Genomic DNA, 23026 nt, shown 5'->3' with positions numbered 1-23026 from the left:
ACAGACACAAAGTCTACAAGAGAGGAAGAATACTTACAGAGGGGTCACAAAGCTTTCAAATGAACAAGAAAGTTTTGCAGAGTTAAATTTTCTCTCAGGAGACATGAAACCATTTATGACAATCTCTGGACAGGGGCTGTTTACCTGGCTGCCACTGAGGGTCAGTTTTGCCTTCCAGAATCTGTGGTCTGGCTGTTGCTGCGTGGACCACCTTGAGGAGGTCTGCTCGGCCAGGTAGGGTTATGCTGCTGGTGGTGCATGGCAGGAAATCCTGGGACACATTTCCTGCAGCTACCTTTTTGATGAGGCTCAGAGGGAAAGGACAAAAATGACTTTTCCTATCATGAAAATCATGAAATCAAAAGACGCTTGCTCCTTGGGAGAAAAGTTATGAGCAACCTAGACAGCATATTAAAAAGCAGAGATATTACTTTACCAACAAAGGTCCGTCTAGTCAAGATTATGGTTTTTCCAGTAGTCATGTGTGGATGTGAGAATTGAACTGTAAAGAAAGCTGAGCGCCAAAGAATAAATGCTTTTGAACTGTGGTGTTGGAGAAGACTCTTGAGAGTCCCTCGGGCTTCATGAAGATCCAACCAGTCCATCCTAAAGGAAATCAGTCCTGAATATTCATTGGAAGGACTGATGCTGAAGCTGAAACTCCAATACTTTGGCCACCTGCTGTGAAGAACTGACTCATTGGAAAAGACCCTGATGCTGGGAAAGATTGAAAGCGGGAGGAGAAGCAGATGACAGAGGATGAGATGGTTGGATGGCATCACCGACGCAATGGACATGAGTTTGAGTGGGCTCTGGGAGTTGGTGATGGGCTGGGAGGCCTGGCGTGCTACAGTCCATGCCATGACTGAACTGATGCTTGTCCCATGACTGTGACAAATACTCCAGGAAACAACTTGAGAATGAACACGTAAGCATCCAGGTTTTTGGTCTTTGGATGTCCTTTCCAAAGTCAGCCCAGGTTGATTTTCCTCACCCAGGAGTGCAATTGTTATGTTTATTTGTCTCTATGTCAACTCTGCTTACTTTCTTTTGTGTTCTCTTTTTAATCGTCATTAAAACTACCTTTACTTTACTGAGATGACTGACTGGATAACTCCCTACTTAAGGATAGGCATATTCTTGTTTATATGGATATGGATGCAAGGTAAATATTTTGAGTTTTAAGGACTGGCCATTATTGGTGCAGAATTTCATTAAGAATTCCCTGGTCGGGACTTCCCTGGTGATATAGTGGATAAGAATCCTCCTGCCAATGCAGGGGACACAGGTTCAATCCCTGGTCCAGGAAGATTCCACATGCCAGGCAAAGCCTAAAGCCCATGTGCTACAGCTCCTGAGCCCACACTCTCGAGCTCACAAGCTGCAACTACTGAAGCATGTGTGCCTGGAGGCTGTGCTCACAACAAGAGAAGCTCCACAATGAGAAGCTGGTGCACCACAACAAAGAGTAGCCCGGCTTGCCGCAACTAGAGAAAAAGTCGCATTCAGCAACAAAGACTCAGTGCAACCAAAAATAAATAAAAAAAAGAATAAAAAGAATCCCATAGTCATTCATTAAAACATGTTATTCTTAAAAATACATCTCTTTCCCAGCTGTCTTCACAGCCTGGTTAAATATCAAGTAGAGCAACACTTGGCAACAAGAAAGGAAGTTATGTGATCACTAGATGACCAACAATGGACATTTTCCACCAAGTAAACCCACTGGACAAGATTTGTGAGTTCCTACATCACTCTTTCTGACCTATTAGAATCAAGCCTCTAGAAATAAAAAAAAGAGAGAGATTGCTTTTTCTTGCTCTAAAAGCACAAGCAGAGGCTAGTCCTAAAGAAGAATTCCAAGCACACTGTCTAGTTTAATGTTGATGTTATTTATGCCAAAGTGATCTGACAAAACATTCCACCAGAATGATGACAATCCAGATTTCCAGCAGGGATTTTGCATTGCTGTGTTCACCCATATTTGTAACTGGAAGCTGTGATTTGTTTTCTCTTGTAGGTTTTCTGGGAGAACCTGTTATTGATTACATCAGGATACCACAAACATTATACTTCATAATGCTGAGCATTTATATAGGTTCTTTTGATTTCAAAATAAGTTAAAAACATTTTCTACTGTGACAACATCTTTGCGAGGTAGGTGATTATTATAATGTCCCTACATTATCAATAGAAACCCAAGACCAAGAAGTGCAGGACTCTGTTCCCAGGCCAGGGAGGGTCAGGAGCAGCATTAAGACTAGACGTCCTGAAGGGCACCTGCTCTAGGCTCTGAATAGGCCACGCCTATCTCTAGTGCAACAGTCTCCATTAACATAGGGTTATATATCATATAGTTATGGGCTTCTCAGGTGGCACAGTGGTAAAGAATCTGTCTGCCAATGCAGGAGATGCAAGAGACACGGGTTCGATTCCTGGATCAGGAAAATCCCCTGCAGTAGGAAATGGCAGCCCACTCCAGTATTCTTGCCTGGAAAATTCCATGGACAGAGGAGCCTGGTGGGCTACAGTCCATCAGGTTGAACAGAGTTGGACACGACTGAGCACACACATTCTATAGATATAAAACAACAACACAAGGACATAATAGAACAATAATCCAATATTTTTGTTTCTTAGTAAAATATCTTAAGCACAGTATTTAAATTGCATTTCTCTGAAAAGCATTTGGTATATTAAATAGCAGAGATATATTAAATAGCTCTATAAATGTTTGTTGGCATACTCTTAACAGCAAAGGATTATAAAGAAATTAAAATCTACTTTTAAACACCATAAACTAAACAAAAATGTGAAAAACTACTTTATTCTTATAATGCAGACTGAATAGCTTGCTGGATATTAGCAGGTGGCTACATAATTTTTCTGAGCTTGAGAGAAAGGATATACATTGTTGGCTGTGGTTTTAAAATATCAATTTGGTAGGGAAAAGTGCAGTTGAAAGGTGAAAATTAAAGACTGCTTTTTACATTTTGCATTCACTCTGAACAAGTCATACATTTTCAAAAGATACAATCATACTTGGAACTAATGTTTAGGTGAATATAGGGGTGCTATATAATATTTTGTGAGAAGAGAAAATGATAGAAAATAAAAGCTATGGTATTGGAAAAAATGCAGAAGGAGGCAAAAAGGGTATTTTTCAAGTGTGTTGAAGATGAGCATGAGATGTAAGCTGTTCATGCTTACATGACCATAGAGGTCTTGGAAATGGTTTCCAAGGACAAATACTTGGCTTGATCAGTCCCTTCTCCTGGACAAAATCCTCACGCTCCTCTACGTCAGCAGTTCTCAGGATGGTGTTAAAGAGCTTACCTCATGCTAAGCTTCTTATGAACGGACCAGGTAGTCAGCAGAAAAAGTTCTAAAACTAGAAAGGAAGAGGCATCAAAGTCTTAAAATTTGTATGCAAACGTAAAAACTAACCTCCAAGCCAAAATGACATTCTCTGTCAGAAGTAACAAATACAAAAGTCTTAAGTTTAGTGTACACGCGCCTAAGATATTGTTAGTTATTACATGTCATTCAGAGAATATTTTTGTGTGTGCTTTTTCCCCTAAAAAAGACATATTAAATTGTTTTTCTCTCCTCAAGTCTTTTTTTTTTTGTATATATATATATATGTATATATATATATATAAATGTGAAATACAAGATGTCCCGTAAGTTTGTTCATTCAGACTGCACACTCTAGGGGTCCTTCCCACTTGCGTTGGACATGGCAGTCTTGTTTGATGGGAGTCTGAGTCTGAAGAGGCTTGAGCAGTTGGGTTGCTTGGTGGGCTGCAAGGTTCTGGCATAGGGCGAGTACCAGTCCCTCTCAAACACATCCTTGAGTTGCTTAATGATGCTTGTGTTGTTCCTCACGTCTGCCTGGTTGATAACAAGGCCTGTGCCAGCATTCTGGGTGAAGTCATTCCCCACCCAGTCAAAATTTCCTGCAAAAAACAAAGGAAATGATGGTGAAGAGTTAATATTCCACTGGGGAATATTCTCCATTTAAAGAAATAGAGAGCAGATTCTATTAAAAAAAAACAAAACAAAAAACAAACAAACAAAAAAACCCACCCGGGAATAGTGACAGGGAGACTGAATTGTGTTGACAGCTCATAAAAAAATCCAAGAAAGCTTACATATGGCATATTAATATTTGCATATTATTTTGGCATTTTCTTCAGCTTTGCTCAACTTGAAACTCGAAACAGGAAATTTGATGTTCTTTTTTTGGTAAATGTTATTTCTTATTGACATTCACAAGGTACACTAAATACAACAACATTTAAAATATATAGGAATACACTTAAACATTCTGTGAACAATTACTACCTTCTCAAAGAGACACATCTAATCCATATGTACAAATGAGAGACGCTAATTACAATGCTCAGAAGCTTTCACATCAAAGAAAAAGTTGAGGCCAGAGAAGGAGAACCAGTTTTTAACCAAACGCACAAAACACTCCTTGCCTGGGCTGTGAGTCAATTTCCAGTCCCAGAATCAGGCTTCTCAGCCCAGGAATCAGGGAGGTTGCTGCAACAGCAGGTGCCCCAGAGTGACTGCTGGTATAGGTGGTGCATTAGTTTACAAGGTCTGCTGTAACAAAGTAGAACAGACCTGGAAGCTAAATGTCCACAGTTCTGGAGGCTGAAAGTTCAAGGTCAACATGTTGGCAGGTTGGTTCCTTCTGAAGGTGTGAAAGCAGGGTCTGTTCCAGGCCTCTCTCCTTGGCTTGTAGATGGCCATCTCCTCCCTGTGTCTCCTTACATTGTCTCCCTTCTGCACACATCTCTGTGTCCAAATTTTCCTCTTGCATAAGGACACTAGTCAAACTAGATGAGAAGCCCCCCTAATGAGCCTCACCTTAACTTGATATTCTCTGTAAGGACCCTGTCTCCAAATAAAGTCATATTCTGAGGTACTGGGGTTAGGAAGTCAACAGACTAATCTTGAAAGAAGCTGAAAGTGAAAGTAATTCGGTCGTGTCCAACTCTTTGTGACCCCATGGACTGCAGCACACCTGTCCTTCACTATCCCCCAGACTTTGCTCAAATTCATGTCCCTTGAGTCGATGATGCTGTCTAACCACCTCATCCTCTGTCGTCCCCTTCTCCTGTTGCCTTCAATCTTTCCCAGCTTCAGGGTCTTTTCCAGTGAGTCAGCTCTTCGCATCAGGTGGCTAAAGTATTAGAACTTTAGCTTTACTATCAGTCCTTCCAATGAATATTCAGGGTTGGTTTTCTTTAGCATCAACTGATTTGATCTCCTTGTAGTCCAAGGGACTCTGAAGAGTCTTCTCCAGTACCACAGCTTGAAGGCTCAAAGAGGTGAATAAATTTGCCCAGCTTCACATAGTTAAGTGGTATATCCAGGTCTGCTAGACTCCATAAGTTATCTTCAATACCATAAACAAAGCATCATTCTCACCAGTAAAAATTAAGCCATGTCAAAACTGACAAAGTTATTTCATAAATTGCCACTGTCCTCTTTGGTTCAGAGCTGGTTCCATAAGTGAACTGAAAGCTTTTAAATACACAGGTTGACTTTCCGTTTCCTCAGTGGCTTCTCAGGCATCTTGCAGGAGCATTGGTTGAAAGATGCTGAGATCATGGTCCCTGGGTGTCCTTGACCTAAGGCCCTGCAGTCATCTGTGGGAGAAGCTTCTGGGAGAAGGGACACCCAGAGAGAGAGTCAATATCTGTTCCTCTACAGTTCTCATTCTTTGGCCCCTCCCCTCCCTGGAGCTCCTTCACGTATCAACTCCCTTTTCTGTATGGCACTGCCTGGAATACTGGAAGGTGATTCCTTCCTCCTTCATTTGACTCCTTAAGTTTATTCCTCTAAATCAAATATTATCAGCATGGAGAAGGAACTCCTCTCTCTCTCTCTTAATATCTCACTCTACCCCACACAAACACTACAATGGTGCTGTCAATAGCTTCATGATAGACATAACTTTGGGGGCTTCCTTAGTGGTCCAGTGGTTAAGAATCTGCCTTGCAATGCAAGGGACACTGGTTCTATCCCTGGTCCAGGAAGATCCCACATGCCATGGGGCAACTAAGCCTGTGGGCTACAGCTACTGAGTCCCCCTGCAGTAATTACCAACGCCCACATGTCCAAGAGCCCATGCTCCACAACATGAGAGGCCACCGCAATGAGAAGCCCATGTACCACAGCCAGAGCTTAGCCCCCACTCTCTGCAACTAGACAAAGCCCATGCATAGCAATGAAGACCCAGCGCAGCCAAAAATAAATAAATAAATGAATATTTTTTAAAAAAAGACATAGAAATGAAAGTGAAGTCACTCAGTCATGTCCGACTCTTTGCGACCCCATGGATTGTAGCCCACGGAATTTTCCAGGCAAGAGTACTGGAGTGGGTTGCCATTTCCTTCTCCAAAAAGACATAACTTTGACTGAATTTTATTGTTATAAATTAGTAAGCTGCTTGCTGAATGGTTTGTAAGACTGTGTTACAGTCTGCACAGAGACTCCTTTTGCTGTTGATATGTTTTGGACCATGTGCTCTCAGACCATGCTCAGGGGCTTAAGTTTTGTGCAAATGCTCAGGGCCAGGTGAATAGGCCTCAACCTCTAAGCAGAGGATCAGTAGCTACTCTAGGCTGAGAGTTATTCTGGAACCCATTGGTAGATGGCACCTGCTAGTCATTCTATAAATGAGACTCTAGCATTCTTGCACACTTTTCAAGGACTTCTTGAGAAGACACTAAAATCTCATCTTATGACTTAAGTGCCAGGCATTATATCAAGGGCAGTAATTTGTTATCTCATAACATTATCTCATTTGATATTCACTGCAGTCCTGTGAGGAGACAGTATTAACTTCACTGTATTGATGAGTAAATTAAGGCACAGAAAAGTTTAGTAATCTGTCCAAGGTGGAAGTGAAAAAATTCCACAGTTGAGGTTCAAAAGCCAGGTCTGACTCCACAGCCCACACTTAACTTCTGTTTCATGTCACCTCTGATTTGAAAGGTGTACTTGCTTTGTGCTAACTGTGCTCTTCACCCTAGACTTCGTCAGCTCCCAGGGTTGGTATATCAGGCCACACTGAGATCTCTGCTCCATTCATTTGCATATCTCACTGTCTGAAAGAAAACTTGCATATGCTTTGGGGAAGTGACAAGACTTTGAAGTCTCATTCTGCAAAATTCAGCTTTTTTCCTTTAATACAAAGGATGGGGCCAAGATTCTGCATCTTTATTGATTCTCAAAAGTTTTAATTAGTCTGTTTTCAGGAATCACAGCCCTAAAGGTCTACAGGGCATTCCTACACTAGGTGATTGTTTTCCTACCTTTCATTTCCTAATGGCTGGGTTAAACTTCAAAATCACATGCATGCTTCAGTAATTTTTCAGTTTGGAAGTGGTTTTACCCAGCTCTTTTTGAGACTGCCATTTCAGCTTCTCGAATGCATATTGAGGCCCCAAATGCCAAGAGAGTGGGGGAACTACCCTCAGGAATACCCTGTGAGGGTGCAAATGAACTCACAGGATATAATATGTAAATAATCAAACCATCTTTCCAACAGCTTTGCCAAGCTTGACTCAAATATACTCTGGAGAATTTAAAGTAGAGACATGATACTGTCTGGGGAGTCTTCTGTAAGTCTTCAGAGCATTTAATGGAACTATAATTCCATGCAAGGTCTTGTGTGGATTTTTCTTTATTCAGCATTCTCAGCAGGTATCTGAGTGACTTCTAAGAGATTTTCAGAATATGCTGATAATTATTTAAATTATTAATGAATTTCCCCTCTTTATGCTCTTCAACTATTGTTACATTAGAACTATGCTTCATTCTAGGGAATTAAAGTTTTGCTAAGATGCTATGTGGTGTTGGAGAAGACTCTTGAGATTCACTTGGACTGCAAGGAGATCCAACCAGTCCATCCTAAAGGAGATCAGTCCTGGGTGTTCATTGGTAGGACTGATGTTGAAGCTGAAACCCCAATACTTTGGCCACCTGATGCGAAGAGCTGACTCATTTGAAAAGATCCTGATGCTGGGAAAGATTGAGGGCAGGAGGAGAAGGGGACGACAGAGGATGAGATGGTTGGATGGCATCACCAACTCAATGGACATGAATTTGGGTAAACTCTGGAAGTTGGTGATGGACAGGGAGGCCTGGCGTGCTGCAGTTCATGGGGTCGCAAAGAGTCGGACACGACTAAGCGACTGAACTAAACTGTACTGAATTGAAGATGCTATGTGTAAAATGTACTCATTTAAAAATGTATTATAATAAAGAACCCCAAAATACACCCACATAGAGTCAACCAATCATGATGAAGGAGCAAAGGCGATACAATAGAGCAAAAACAGTGTTTTCAACAAATGATGTTAGAAGCAGCCACATGTAAAAAAAAAGTCTAGACACAGATTTTATACCCTTCACAAAATGTAACTCAAAATGTGATCATACCTAAATGTAAAATGAACAATTATAAAACTCCTAGAAGGTAACATGTGTTTATCGCTCAGTCATGTCCGACTCTTTGCGACCCTCTGGACTATAGCCTACCAGGCTCCTCTGTCCATGGGATTTTCCAGGCAAGAATACTGGAGTGGGTTGCCATTCCCTTCTCCAGAGAAGGTAACATACAATGGAATATTATTCAGCAGTAAAAAGAAATGAGTTATCAAGCCATGAAATGACATGGAAGCACCTTAAATGCATATCACTAAGTGAAAGAAGCCAATTGTAAAAGACGACACACTACATGATTGCAACTATATATTTTGAAAAAGACAACACTATGAAGATAGTTAAAAAAAAAAAATCAGTGGTTGCCAGGATGGGGTAGAAATGAATAGGTGGAGCACACAGGATTACAGTGAAACTACTCTATATAATACTATAATGGCAGATACATGTCTTTATAATTTGTTGAAACCCACAGAATGTATAACACAAAGAGAGAACCCTAATGTAAATGATGAACATTGGGTGATAATGATGTGTCAATGTAAGTTCCTCAGTTGTGACAAATGCACCACTCTGGTGAGGGATGTTGGCAATGGGGGACACTGCACATGTAGGGATGGTGGGTATATAGGAAATCTCTGTGCCTTCTGCACAATTTTGGTGTGAACCTAAAACTTAAACAAAAACCAAAGTCTATTTTAAAAATGCATTACAGGGAAACAAGGGAGAGAGTCAGGAATCAGTCTTTGCTAAGAATCTGGTAGACAGAGCAGTGACAGTGTTGGGAGCTTTTCATATATTATCTCATTCAATCCTCATACCACCACCAAAGGGTGGGTGTTATTATCCCCCTTATTTAAAGATAAGGAAACAGAGGCTTTGCAGAGACTCAGATTGTGTGACTCTATCAAATCTTCTATCTTGTGTCAGGGCTTGAAATCAGAGATTTGTCTGACTCCAACACACTTACTTAATTCATTATAAAGAGTATTTGGATATAAGCACATGTCGCTGCTGAGTGTGCATACAACAATTTACTTTAAATAAACTCTGCAGGTAAAATATTCAGATTTGAGTTCTTATATCCCACTGTGCCTGAAACTTAATCCATCCCTGTGTTTCCTGTTTCCCAATATTGAACCAGAGGTTCCCACTTTGGACTAAACATATTTGAGTCTGCTTTTGTCACTTGTTTAAAAAGAAGCTCATTTCATTGTATTCTCCATGCATTGATGAACATGAGAAAATCTAAATTATCACACCTTGTGTCACTGAGAGGGACAATATGAATAAAACAATGTTCTTACATTTTAGAACTGGAATGATAGACATTTTTTAAAATTTCAATACTCTATTCTACTAATAAGACACACAACTATTCAAAATGGGAAAAGACAGACCATCTCTACACTGACACAGGAGGTAGTGTCTCCACGGGCTGACGACAGTGACTTCTGAAGGGCTACAGGGGGTGAGGGGTCTGGATGCCCGGCATTTGAAACTTAGCTCTAAAATCTTCACCCTTACATCTGTATGTTTAATTCATTTCATATTTTATGGCCCAATTCCCTTATTTCTAAACTGTAGGTGAGTAAAGCTGCCTTCCCTATTGACAATGTTGCTAAGAGAATCAAATAAAGTAAGGTGCTTTACAAAGTTAAAAGGGCATATTTTCTATTTACTCACTGAATTTGGAAAAAATAATGCAAATTTCATATTCCTTCATTCCACACCTGTGCTTTTCTTTTCTGCTTTGACTCTGCTACTTCATTTGGACATTGTAACAACCATCCAGCTATTTTGTGATCTATGCCCCTTCATTTTATAGATAATAACTTCTACCCTGCTTGGGACAGAACGAGTAAAGAGGTTACCCTGGACGCATACACGCCATGGAAAAGTAGAATAGATTTGATCCCTTAGTAAATAATAAACCAATAACATATTGTTTCTGTGTCTGGAGCTTTATTACCTTATAATAATGGCTAACATGAATCAGGTATCATCTATGTGTTGGGTGCTTTAATTGTGCAAGGTGTTTTGTACATATTATCCTAATTAAACATCATCCTACAAGGCAGAAACTAGTCAACGCCCTTTTACAGATGAGAGAACTGAGGTTTCAGAGAGCTTAAGTAAATTGTCCAAAGTTAGCTATTTAAAAAACAGCAGGTGTAGGATTATTGCACAGACAGTGTTCATTTGGACATCAAATTTCAATGGTCTGCTTCCCCATTACTCATGACAGATTGGCTGTGGTACGGTGGGTAGGAAATGAGCTCTGGGTTCATTCTAGTGCCAGGACTGGCCTTTGATGAACCATCCAATTTCCCGCCTATAGGGCTTCCCTGGTAGTTCAGCTGGTAAATAATCTGCCTGCAATACAGGAGATCCCAGCTTATTTTCTGGGTGGGGAAGATCCCCTGGAGAAGGGCATGGCAACCCACTCCAGTATTCTTGCCTGGAGAATCCCATGGACAGAGGAGCCTGGTGGACTACAGTCCATGGAGTCACAATGAGCTGGACACAGCTGAGTGACGAAGCACAAAATAAGACAAATAGACCATGGAATTTATGCAAAACACTTATGAGAAGACATCCTGTATGGTGTCCTGGCCTATGAACCAAGCCATAGATAAGATGTTTGGTTGAAGAGCTCTTTGCCCTCCCTCTCCTGTTTCCTGACCTTGGGGCCCCCCATTCACTGGCAGGGGCTTCCTCGCCATGGGGTACAGCAGAGTGCAGCTGGGTTACCACTAACCTGCATGATCCGCTGAGGAACCTCACAGCCCTGACACCTACCAATATAAGCTGCGCCATCCGTCACCATATACTTGTTGCGGTTTAATCTAGGGAAGGTGTGATTCCTTTGTTCTTTTGTAATGCAAGCATTCTCTCTTTCCAGATCAAAGAATTTCTGTAAGACAATAAATAAATAAATAAACCAGGTGAATATAGAGAACATTTTTGGTTTTGTTCAAACACTAAAAGGTTTCTTATCCAAGAAACAGCAATAGACCTCATATTGAGTTATTAAGACCGCAATCTTGTTACTTCATATAGCTGAAGCTATTTTTGGTCTCAAATCCATATAGGCAGCAAGAGAAAAAGTGAACATGCTCATTCAGGTCTATAATTAACACTTTTAAGCTATAAAATGAACATAAAATTCATTCTTTTAACAGGGTGAAGGCCAGAAGTTGTTTAATTCTTATCATCTTATTCATCAGGGTGCACTGGCATTTTAACTATGCCTCAGGGTGCTTTCTGTCAAGCATGCCAATGAACTGATTTCCTACATGCTGCATATATTATAAGAAGCAGCAGGCCCATGTCAATGACTAGCTGAATTGACTGGGGATTTCCAAAGGTCAAAAAAAGGTTTTGCCAAAAGAACAAATAGTTTCCATCTAAACACCTATGTCTACAAGCTCTTTTAATAAGCAACTCAAAAAAAAAAAAAATCACAACTTCAAACCATGAGTCCTGAATTTCAATTCTAGTGTGATCCAAAAGCAGCACTCTAGTTCAGCTTGAATGGGATGGGGGTGCTAAGAGAGGTGAGTGACATCAGGAGTGGCTTCAGGAATCTGCTAAAATGGGCAAGTGCTCAGATGAGGCTTAAACTGTGACTGAGTTCGCAGAAGACACAATTAAGGTTAGGACCTCAGGTCTCCTTCACATTGAAAAACGTTGAACATTTTCAAAACTGCATGGCATCTTTCCAGAATGTCTTACAGTTGTAGAATCATGTGCGTTTGAAGGAGAGAAGAGGCAGAGAGGAAAAATGAGATGATATCTAAAAATGGAGATATCATTATAGTTTCAAAACTGTAAGCGTTCAAATTTGGTTTGCAGAAATAATGAGAGTTGGTTTTTCCCATTTCTTGCCTGGAAAATCCCATGGACAGAGGACCCTGGTGGGCCATAATCCATGGGGGTCACAAAGAGTTGGACATGACTGAGCATGCACACATACGCACAGGTTGAGAAAGGAGTGATAAACTAAGTAATCTCTAAGGTCCCTTCCAGCCCTGAAAATTCTAATCTATTTTTTTTTTTTTTTTTTGGTAGAACCCTTGAGATCAATGGTACACAGGCCTAAATCTACCACCTAAGAATTTTCTACTGCACATTCCAGAAGAAGGTTCTCCTACTGCCATGTTACCATGATTACAGGCAATGTAGCCTGGATCACCTTATTTCCTCAGTTCCCACCTTCTGCAAAATCTGTGTCAGGTTTGATGGGTTCACATATAGCCTTTGTGGACTCTTCAGATAGACTTAATAACCTGTGAATGCTCTTATGTCATGGTTTTACACTTGAGTGGTCACACGAAACTGATTAAAAGCCAGCAGTCATTCTGCTTGGATATTCTATCACAATACCTGTCTGTACAATGGGCTCTTTCCTTCTGAGGAAGATATTACTATAGAATTAAGACAAATTTGAGAAAGAATAAATTATGCATCCTAATTTAAGTCAGTGATGGCATCACAGCTTCACTGAGAGCCCATTTCCTCCAGAGAGTTGATGATGATCCAAAAGAGGAAAAACAGATCTATCTGGGGGACTAAGATGACATCAGAGATCATATTGTATTCACTGACATATTTTTAGACATCTAACATACTGTAGGTGACAGCAAAGACATTTAAAAAGTGACTTGTTAATTTATTTAAAAAACCCTCATTTAACTAGGAAAGCTTGGTGAGTGCTATCTCTTTCCACGAGCCACCTCATGGATACAAACTCACAAAGCCAGGGGTGAGGGTGCATACTCTAAGGTTGGGGATTACCAGGCTATCTGCTTTATCAGTGCTCCTAGCCTCCTGAAGACATGCTATGTGCAAGATCGCAACTTTCACTTTTCTTAGAAAAGCTCTTCATCCATCTGTGGTCTTGGCATTGGGGCCATAAGATTCTTTCTCATCTAGGCTTATCTTGATGCTTAGACATGCATGGCCTGGCTTATACAGAGATTGAAGTCTCTGTTTTATAAAATGTCCAGCAGGGAACTATTAATGTTTGCTTTATTCAAGTAATGTGGCCATCTGTGTTCAAAAAGGTGAAGCTGAGTAAATACTGTAGAGGTTAAAAATGATGGATTCTACTTTGCTTGCAATTTCTTGTAAATCTTAAATAAGAACCCTTAACATTTCATGCCAGAGATTTCAACTGACAGGGCTTCAGTGGCAGGTGTGCTGTGGGGCCAGGAAAGGGGGTTGGTAGAGACAACTGAGTTGTTCTGAGGGGAAGTATAGAGAAGACATAGGAGCAAATGCATCATGTGCCATAGGTCCCAGGTACTCTCCTCTGCCTCTGCTTGTATTAGCTTTGTCTTATTTTCTATATTCTGATGCTTTGACATCTGGGGCCTTGCTGAGCATGGAGACGGTTTGTCCTTCAGAGAATGAAGGCTAAAGGGATTTCACCTCCTCTAGGCCTAATTCATGGGAGAAGGCAATGGCTCCCCACTCCAGTACTCTTGCCTGGGAAATCCCATGGATGGAGGAGCCTGGTAGGCTACAGTCCATGGGGTCGCGAAGAGTCAGACACGACAGAGAGACTTCACTTTCACTTTTCATGCACTGGAGAAGTAAATGGCAACCCACTCCAGTGTTCTTGCCTGGAGAATCCCAGGAACGGTGGAGCCTGGTAGGCTGCCGTCTATGGAGTCGCACAGAGTTGGACACAACTGACATGACTTAGCAGCAGCAGGTCTAATTCATAGGGCAGCCCTTGTGGCTCAGCTGGTAAAGAAACCGCCTGCACTGTGGGAGACCTGGGTTCAATCCCTGGGTTGGGAAGATCCTCTGGAGAAGGGAAAGGCTACCCACTCCAGTATTCTGGCCTGGAGAATTCCATGGACTGTATAGTCCATGCGGTCACAAAGAGTCAGACATGACTGAGCGACTTTCCCTTTAAGGGCCTCCTGTGCACTCCTCCAATACTTCTCTTCCTCCGACTGGCCTTGGGGTATTGAGGCTCAAGGAAATCTTGGGAGCCATGTATCCAAGTTGACAGTGGACCTGTGTCATCTGGGTCCCTGAATGCTTCATGCATGGTGCAAAACTTCATCACTTAGAAGAGGTCTCAGTGTACATTTGTTGAATGTCTACAGTGGAGGTTGGGGAAAGCTGAGATCTAAAGGATTAGTGGGCATGAATCAGGTAAAGCATGGAGAAGAGTGCTGTAGGAGAGGAAAGAGCATGTACAAGGACCCTGAGGGGAGGATGAGGGTGCTACATGTGTGGACCAGAGGAGAGTTAAAGATAAGCTAGAGAGCTAGCACATTTAGAGTTGTATGAATCCTCAACCCTGCCTCCCTCACAGGATGCAGAGATGGGTCAGCATGTGGCCCGAGGGACCTGGAACAAGGACAGGATCCCAGGCTGGGGGAGTCTGCGCTGGTGCATGTTTCAAGGCTCTGCTGCTCACTGTCTTACAAATAAGAATAGTAGATGAAGGAGGAAGTTCAAGCAAAATGGAGAGGATGCAACTGAAAGTGTGGATAAAGAGGGCTAGGCTGGTACCGGGAAACTTGGGTTCTAGTCTCCTTTTTTGGGGGGAGATATGATTATCTTGAAAACTACTCAACCTACTTTTTGAGGTATTTTTCACTCTCAAAGATTGTTGTCCTAGTTCTGATTGGAAGCGTATGTGTGCTTATAGCTTTCACAGATGTATAAAGGAAGTAAGATTTTAATAGCTCAGTCAATACAATACTTACAACTTTCAAACTGCAGTTAGCTATTTCAGTGCAAATAGCTTTAAGAGATGAAATAAAGTTAAATGTGAGGGGGTCAGTTTCCTTCCAGAAGCTTATAAGGAGTCGAACTTTGACGCTCCGCAGAACTAATGCTTCTCTGATTTTCCCGTCCAAGTCTGGCCAGTAAGTCCTGTAGCAATAATATCCATACAGATAAAATAAAATTAGTCAGTTTGGGGGAAAAAAATTATTAGACTGCAGAGAACACTGACATTAACTTGATCATTATGTGATCATATATATTATAGATTAAATCAGCCTCTAATTTATAAGTCCTGTAGAAATAATATCCATAAAGATAAAATAAAAGAAAATTAGTTAGTTTGGAGAAAGAAATTTATTAGACTACAGAGAACATTGATATTAACTTGATCACTATGTGATCATTTATATTATAGATTAGATCAGCCTCTAATCTATAAGTACTGTAGAAGTAATATCCGTACAGATAACGAAAATCAGTTACTCTGGGGAAAGAAATTTACTAGACTACAGAGAGCATTGACATTAACTGGATCATTACTTGATCATTTATATTATAGATTAGATCAGCTTCTAATCTATAATATAAATAACCTTGTAGGATATGTTGAAAAAATGCTGGCCTCCTGGCTTAGAACATTGAGAAATGGTGCTTTAGGCAGGTACAATCCTACCTAAAATGAGGTTTCCTATCAGGGCCTCAGGTTGTGTGGGCTGAGGGCACAGACATTCTGACTGCTACCACATGCTACCCTCACACACCTCCAACTTTACTTGGGCCTCAGTTCAAATTTGCAAGAAGAATCAACTTTCCAAAAGATTTCCAGTCAGGATCCTTGAGCACTCTGTCATCTTCAAATGCTTCTCAAACCTCTCTTCTTTGATAAGTGCCCCCCAAATGAGATCTTGCTCTGGTTGTCCAAGCTTCCCACACTCTTATGTCCAAACTGTCTTCGTCTCTCCTTGCCAAGCCCCTCCACTACTCTGGGACCTTGGAACACTTCATCAGGCAAACAGTTTCCCCTATAGGTTGAGCCTTTCCCCTGAATTCTTAACTTTTTACTTCAACTAAATCTGGACTTTTTCCTAGGCCACAGTTTCTCCTAAATTCCTGCTGTGTATTTCCCACCACAACCTGTCCACTTGATTTAGGAGCCAGCCACTGCTCCCCCCAGCACACACAGTGTTTCTTTCAGAACTGTAACGTAGTTCTCAGGTTAAAAACCAAAAACAATAAGCTTTCCCATGTTAAAGACAAATCTCAAATTGCTCTCTCTTTAATCCTGTAATTTGTAGACCTTCTGTTTATTCATACAAATCTTTGCCTAATTCTAGGCCAATTAATTATTTGGACTAATAATATATTATTCAAAACCTTAGCCTGTGAGTTGCATAATAATTTTACCTCCAAAGGTCTCCTCTTTATATCTGACCCCAGCCTCCTGTCCTTCAAGTTCTTTCACTCTTTTATTTGTACCTGCCCTTTCACCTGTGTGGGCTTCTCTGGTGGCTTAGATGCTAAAGAATCTGCCTGCAATGCAGGAAACCTGGGTTCAATCCCTGGGTCAGGAAGAGCCCCTGGAAAAAGGAAATGGCAACCCACTCCAGTATTCTTGCTTGGGAAATCCCATGGACAGAAAAGCCTGGTGGGCTACAGTCCATGGGGTCACAAAGAGTCAGACATGACTGAGAAACTAACATGTTCACTTTTCACCTGTGTGGGCCCCAGATCTGAGATCCCTCTACTTTTTCCTGATGCATCAGCTCTTCCTGGTCTCCTTTCCCTGACAAGCCTAGTTTCAGTTCTGATCACCTGAAGGATATTGCCCCTCTCCCTTCCTTTGTCTCTTTGCAGAATCTAAATCCTGGATCAGTGCCGTTATTCCTTTGGTGTATTTCTATAGTCATAAAGCTGAGGACTACTGGTAAAAGTCATCTCAACCTTCAGAGTTCTCAATACCATCTGTCAACCTCTATCCTTGTTTTGGGTTAATTCTACCTCCTGTATCTTTTGTAATTATTCTGTTACCCTACCCTAGAGAAACTTGTTCTTTCCTTCATTCACAAAATTGGGGGTCTTAACCATGGTTCTCCTCAACTTTCTACCCTGATGGCACACACATCCTTATCTCCTTCCCTCTAATTCAGAGGATAAGGCATCCTCCCCCTTCTCCCTTAGCTGTTCTTTTGGCCCTCTGCAGCTGCATTTGATTCGTCATTCCTTCCTGAGAATAGCTTCAACTTCTCCCTGGAGCCTTCCCTGGTGGCTCAGATGGTAAAGATTCTGCCTGCAATGCAGGAGACTTAGGTTTGATCCCTGGATAGGGAAGATCCCCTTGAGAGGGAATGGCAACCCACTCCAGTATTCTTGCCTGGAAAATTCAAGCAACTCTGTCTATGGAGTCTCAAAGAAAGGAACGCTTGACTTTCACTTTTTTCGTTCTCTGCCTTCTTCATTTGCGAAAAAGATGCAAATCTTTCCAATTGAGAGACACCTGCTTTGACTCTGCATTGCTCTGTGGCTGGTGCACAATCTCTTTCCTCATTATATTTCCAAGATATTTTAGATTATCCATGCTAATGCCTTCTCCCTTGGCTATGAAGGATCTTAATTTTGTTTGTTTGAAGGAACTTCATGAAATGAAGGTTATGTCAATCCTATGAAATTATTATCCCAATTGAATAAGTCATAAACTTAACCTTATTCTCCTTTGGAATAATTGGAAAACCAGGCAAAATGTATTGTTTCAAATTCTTCCCAAAGAGAAGCTGAAGTCTAAAACAAATCTAAAATCAAATAAACAATAAATGGGCAAAACATGAAAAGGAGGGATTGAAAAAATGAAAGTATGTGGAAAAAAAATCCATGAATGTTCAAAGGGTGCACAGTATTTTAAATGTCTTAATAATGTGTATCTTGCAGCCTAAAATACTTTTTGACCATCATTAGGGGTAATCACTTTCTGGGAGAAACACATCTTTTACAATTTTAAAGTCATTTGCATAAAGAAGTTGTATATTATGCATATGTGAGGTTGGCAATATGAACAATATTCAAGCAATATAGGGCACATGGAATTATTTAACCTCAGCAAAATAGTTAATTTGAAATTGTAATTTTCCAAATTTAAAAGGTGTCAAGTTGTACTCCTAGAAATGTGCACTTTGGAAATTTTTCCTGGGTTAACTGGATTATTCAAAACATTTACAAGCACCCAAACTCTGCATTCCCAGCAAGAAAGCAAAAGTAGGCAATACTTGGGTCCTAGACATGCATTTATGCATGCAATGATTTAGGGGCATAAATTCTGCTCCTGTTTATTCCAAGTATTTCCACACTTGCACAGTGATGAATATTAAAAGTACTCTAAATTTTAAAATGCTATGTTCCTTTTACAGATGGATGGATTGACTGAGAACATACATATTTTAAGTTTGCTTCTCCTGTAAGTGAAAAAGATAGTATGAAAAGTTAGCATTTAAGGAAGACCAACAAGAGTACAACAAAGGGATGCCTCTTTTAAAGAAAATCTTGGCAGACCTACTTAGTTTCGGTATGCCCTTCAGGCACATGTTAACTGATAACTTAAAAAAACTTTTTTCTAATAATTTTTAATTTATTTTACTTTTCCAAATAATTTCAAATCACAACCCAATCTTCAATCTAAAGTTGCTGTCATGCTTATAATGTAAATTATTGAGGTAGTAATTTATGGGATGAGACCCTGAGTCCTTAAAATGGACTGAGGGAGGAGATGCATTCTGGGTGAGCTGCAAGTATACCCTGAGAAGATGTGAATGTGCAACCTTCTGTGATTTGATAGCATCCCAGTGTCCAGGATGTGTTTTCCTGTGGTTCTCAGCTTCGTGCCTCGCCCTGGAGCCCAGGTTCTAAGCACACACGCACTGACCTTTTGGTGCTTGTGCTGGAGATAGGCAGGTAGTCCATGACTGCGATGTACACGTACTGCTTGGCATCATCTATCACACTGTAGATGGCATCTATGTCAAAGCTTCTGTTTTTAGGGCAAAAGAGTTTGGGAGAATTCTGTGAAGACACAAAAAACAAACTTTTAGAGTATTAGTTTTTACCATCTGGGGTTTTCTCTTTTTTGTTGTTATTTAAAAATTTTTGTAAAAAATGAATCTTGGCTTTTAGCCAATTTTTGCAAGTCTACGTTCCAGTTCTTTATGAGATTAGACAAACACATTTGCAGTTCTATCAAAGTTGATGCAAGTAGAAATCAAAGCGTGGTGGGATGAGTCTCAAATCTGTCCTTTAAGTTGGTTTTGGGAGGGAATTCTCATTTTTAATACACACATGTTTTATCTTTATGGAAGTTCTCCAGTTCTAAACTTATGAGACTCTGGCACACACTCATATCATATACATAGTTAATTTTCTCAGATATTACCATGCAGTGTATATATACACATACATACACACACATATAATATATATGTATATACACACACACACACACATACAGCAAGTTATTTATGCTAGAAGTCATTTCACTTGAAAGGTAACATGGCTGTAAAGATGTTCAAGACACACGGTCTAAAAATCTTATTTTATTTTTTCTTTTCTCCTATGTTTTCATCAAGTGAGGAAGAGGAGGGTTGATTGTGGAGAAAGGATCATCAGTAATTCTAGAGGAAAAACCAAGTGACTTATTAAGATGCCAAGCTCATAAGCAGAGACAGGGACTTGAGAAAAATGAGCAAAGAGGCAAATTATACTTGAGATATTTTTCTTATGTTGCTCAAAGTGGTTTCCATCTTACCAAAGTATGATTTTTTAGATAAAGTTATTATAGAAAAGAGGGATTCCCTGGTAGGTCAGTTGGTAAAGAATCTGCCTGCAATGTAGGAGACCCCGGTTCAATTCCTGGGTCGGGAAGCTTCACCGGAGAAGGGATAGGCTACCCACTCCAGTATTCTTGGGTTTCCCTTGTGGTTCAACTGGTAAAGAACCCATCTGCAATGCAGGAGACCTGAGTTGGGTCCCTGGGTTGAGAAGATCCCCTGGAGAAGGGAACAGCTACCTACTCCAGTATTCTGGTCTGGAGAAATCCATGGACTGTGTAGTCCATGGGGTCACAAAGAGTCGGACGTGACTGAGTGACTTTCCCTTTCACTTTTTTCATTATAGAAAGGAAAAGATGTACTTTGGTTTTCTTACTGGTTTCCCGTTGGACAAGACTGGAAGGAGCATTTCTGTAGTTCCTGCATTACTCTGATAAGCAAGACACCAAACGAAGGAACACAAACAATGCAATGAGTCCTTAGTTGTTTAGTGTCTGATTCTTTTGTGACTCCATGGGCTGTAGTCCGCCAGGCTCCTCTGGTTAGTGTCAGAGGCCAAATAAATGGTTTCTGGAAGATTGCCTGGCATGGCAGACCTGGGTCCTTCACAAAATGTTCTGCCACTTTTGGTGGTCAGCGGCCCTCATGAATGCTTGGGAACAACTCCCCACCCTGTGCTGGCGGGAGTCCCTATCTCAGCTTAGACAGAGGGAAGATGATGCTGTTGGACCGGATGCACAGCTGAGGAGGAGCACAGCTGAGGAGGAGCGTGGGGCTGAGGAAGGAGCACGTTGAAGGGCCACACCTACCAGGCACCCTTACTCAGAATGTTGTCCTGGCCGATGAGTATCAGAATAAATTTTGGATTTAAATCACTTTTCTTTAGGAATGAGGATGAACTTCTAAGTATTAAAAAACAAAAAACAAATGCTAAAGGAGAGAAACCAGAACAAAAAAGCCCAAAACAAAACAATAAAACATAAATAAAAAACCAAAATCCAGTGCTAGTCCCACCCTTTTCCCCAGCACACACACAGGCAGACACCCCACCCGTCACTAAGATAGACGGTGTGGGCTTCTGCAGTGTCTTTCATGTTGTCCTTCCCTCTTACTCCAGATTGCTGTTTCCCTCATTCAGGCACTGGTGCTGTTTGCTGGGCATCACTTTTATATATCTTCTGAACTCATTTCCCTGTCTCCACAATGCTTACAAGACAGACAAACAAACGTCTGTCTCTCTCAGGACCCCTGGTTTCTTGGAATTCAGCCTGATCTCACTGGGGCAGATGCATGCATGGCCTCAGTACCCTGGCTCTCCCATTTCTGTCTCCCCATTTGCACGTTATCATGCCTTCTGTGTCCCAGACTAAGATAATCGTCAGTCCATGGCCCTGCCTTCACGTTGTCTGCCGCCGTGTATTTGCTCCGGCCAATCCCTCTGGCTGAAGTGTTTCCCTATCTTTCCCTATCAGAGTTCTATACTTTCTCTAAGTTCAAGTTCAAATACTATCTCCTCCATGAAATTAAAAAAAATAAAAAAACTATTTATTTTTGGCTGTGCCGGCTCTTCGCTGCTGTGCATAGCCTTTCTCTAGGTGTGGCGAGCTAGGGCTACTCTCTAGTTTCAGTGCTTGAGCGTCTCATTATGCTGGCTTCTCTTGTTGGTGAGCACAGGCTCTAGGGTGCACAGGCTTCAGTAGTTGTGGCACACAGGCTTAGTCTCCCTGAAGCATGTGGGATCTTCCTGGTCCAGGCATCCGAACCCGTGTCTCTGCATTGGCAGGCGGACTCTTAACCACTGGACCACCAGGGAAGTCCTGAAACGTTTTTATATTGTCACCCAGAAGCTACTTCTCCTTTTTCTGTCTTCCCATAATGTGATTTATTTGTTATATTATTTAGCATATTGAAACTTAAAATCACTTGCACCTGTCTCATCTCCTTGCCTAGATGGCTACTATCTTGATTTTAGGAATTGTGTTTTACTCATGTTTCTATCTCTATTAATAAATGAATATTCAAATGAATTAATTCCCTCAGCCTGTTGGGTCTGCTTTACCCAACAGGTAAAGCTTACCATGAAGAAGCTAAGGATCTTAGCTCTAGACAGGAGCCCAGGTCAACTCTGAAATGTGTCCAAATGCCCATATTTTTGCTTCAGTTAGGAATTTCCTGAACTTCCTTGCATGTTCCCCAAACTGGATTTTGGTTTCAGGAAGGAACACATTTAGACAGAGTCTCTGGTCTCTTTCATTGGCTATGGTCTAATAAGTTTTTACATGCTGGTGATGTGCTGGGTTCCAGCCTTTATAACCTGTAGCAGGCTGGGCATGTCCCTTACACTTCCTAAGCCTCTGTCTCCTGTGGGGTGAGAACAGTAACAAATCTTTCATTATGATTTGCCTTTGAGGCTTAAATAAGAGAATGGCCTACTCCTGGTCTGGATCTTTTCCTCTTCTGCACCTGATTTCATTCATTCATCAAATATTACTAAGTATTGATACCAGCCATGCAACCAGCTCTAGTCTAGGTACTTGGCATACATCAGTGATCGATATAAGATTCCTGCTTTGTGCAGTTTCATTCCAGCACATGCTACATTGTACTTCCTTCATTTGTCTGTGTGATTCTCTACCAGCTTGTGAGCTGCTTGGTTTTATGTCTCTGGAGCCTTGTGCCATGCCATGCTTAGCACGTGTGACATGCTCAGTAAATATTTGTGGAATGTGAGAGTGCTTCTTAGATTACTAAGTGTTGGAGTCTTGTGTGACTCCCCAACCTCTACTCCTAGTTGGAGTTGCTTTACTCTAGGTATTTCCATCTAAGTGTGAATACACCCTTACTTGTACTTGTCTTGTTTCCTATATTCTCATTTCCATGTGTTTATTAGGAAAAACATGACTATTTGTATTAGTACTTCTGCCCCTGGGGTCATGGTAGTACTTGCATGTTCTCTGATCTGGCAGAGGAAATTAACTAGTTCTGCTTGTTTA

The 23026-nt window shown here is 41.1% G+C and overlaps 1 protein-coding gene across 1 annotated transcript in view; it reads right to left on the bottom strand.

Moving 5' to 3' along the window:
- Window positions 1–2286: 2286 nt before the first annotated feature.
- The window catches only part of PLD5 (phospholipase D family member 5), a 388353-nt gene continuing 367613 nt past the window's right edge, over window positions 2287–23026 (bottom strand). Inside the window, exons 7-10 of the mRNA XM_061161209.1 lie at window positions 19136–19272; window positions 15204–15372; window positions 11272–11386; window positions 2287–3959 (exon numbers count right to left, since the gene is read on the bottom strand). Coding sequence (XP_061017192.1) covers window positions 3712–3959; window positions 11272–11386; window positions 15204–15372; window positions 19136–19272 — 669 coding nt within the window. The 3' untranslated portion in view covers window positions 2287–3711. The remainder of the gene's footprint in view (window positions 3960–11271; window positions 11387–15203; window positions 15373–19135; window positions 19273–23026) is intronic.

Source organism: Dama dama, chromosome 14 (assembly GCF_033118175.1).
Source record: "Dama dama isolate Ldn47 chromosome 14, ASM3311817v1, whole genome shotgun sequence".
NCBI lineage: Eukaryota > Metazoa > Chordata > Mammalia > Artiodactyla > Cervidae > Dama > Dama dama.
The sequence above is the reverse complement of the archived record's forward strand: the minus strand, read 5'-3'. Positions and strand labels throughout refer to the sequence as shown.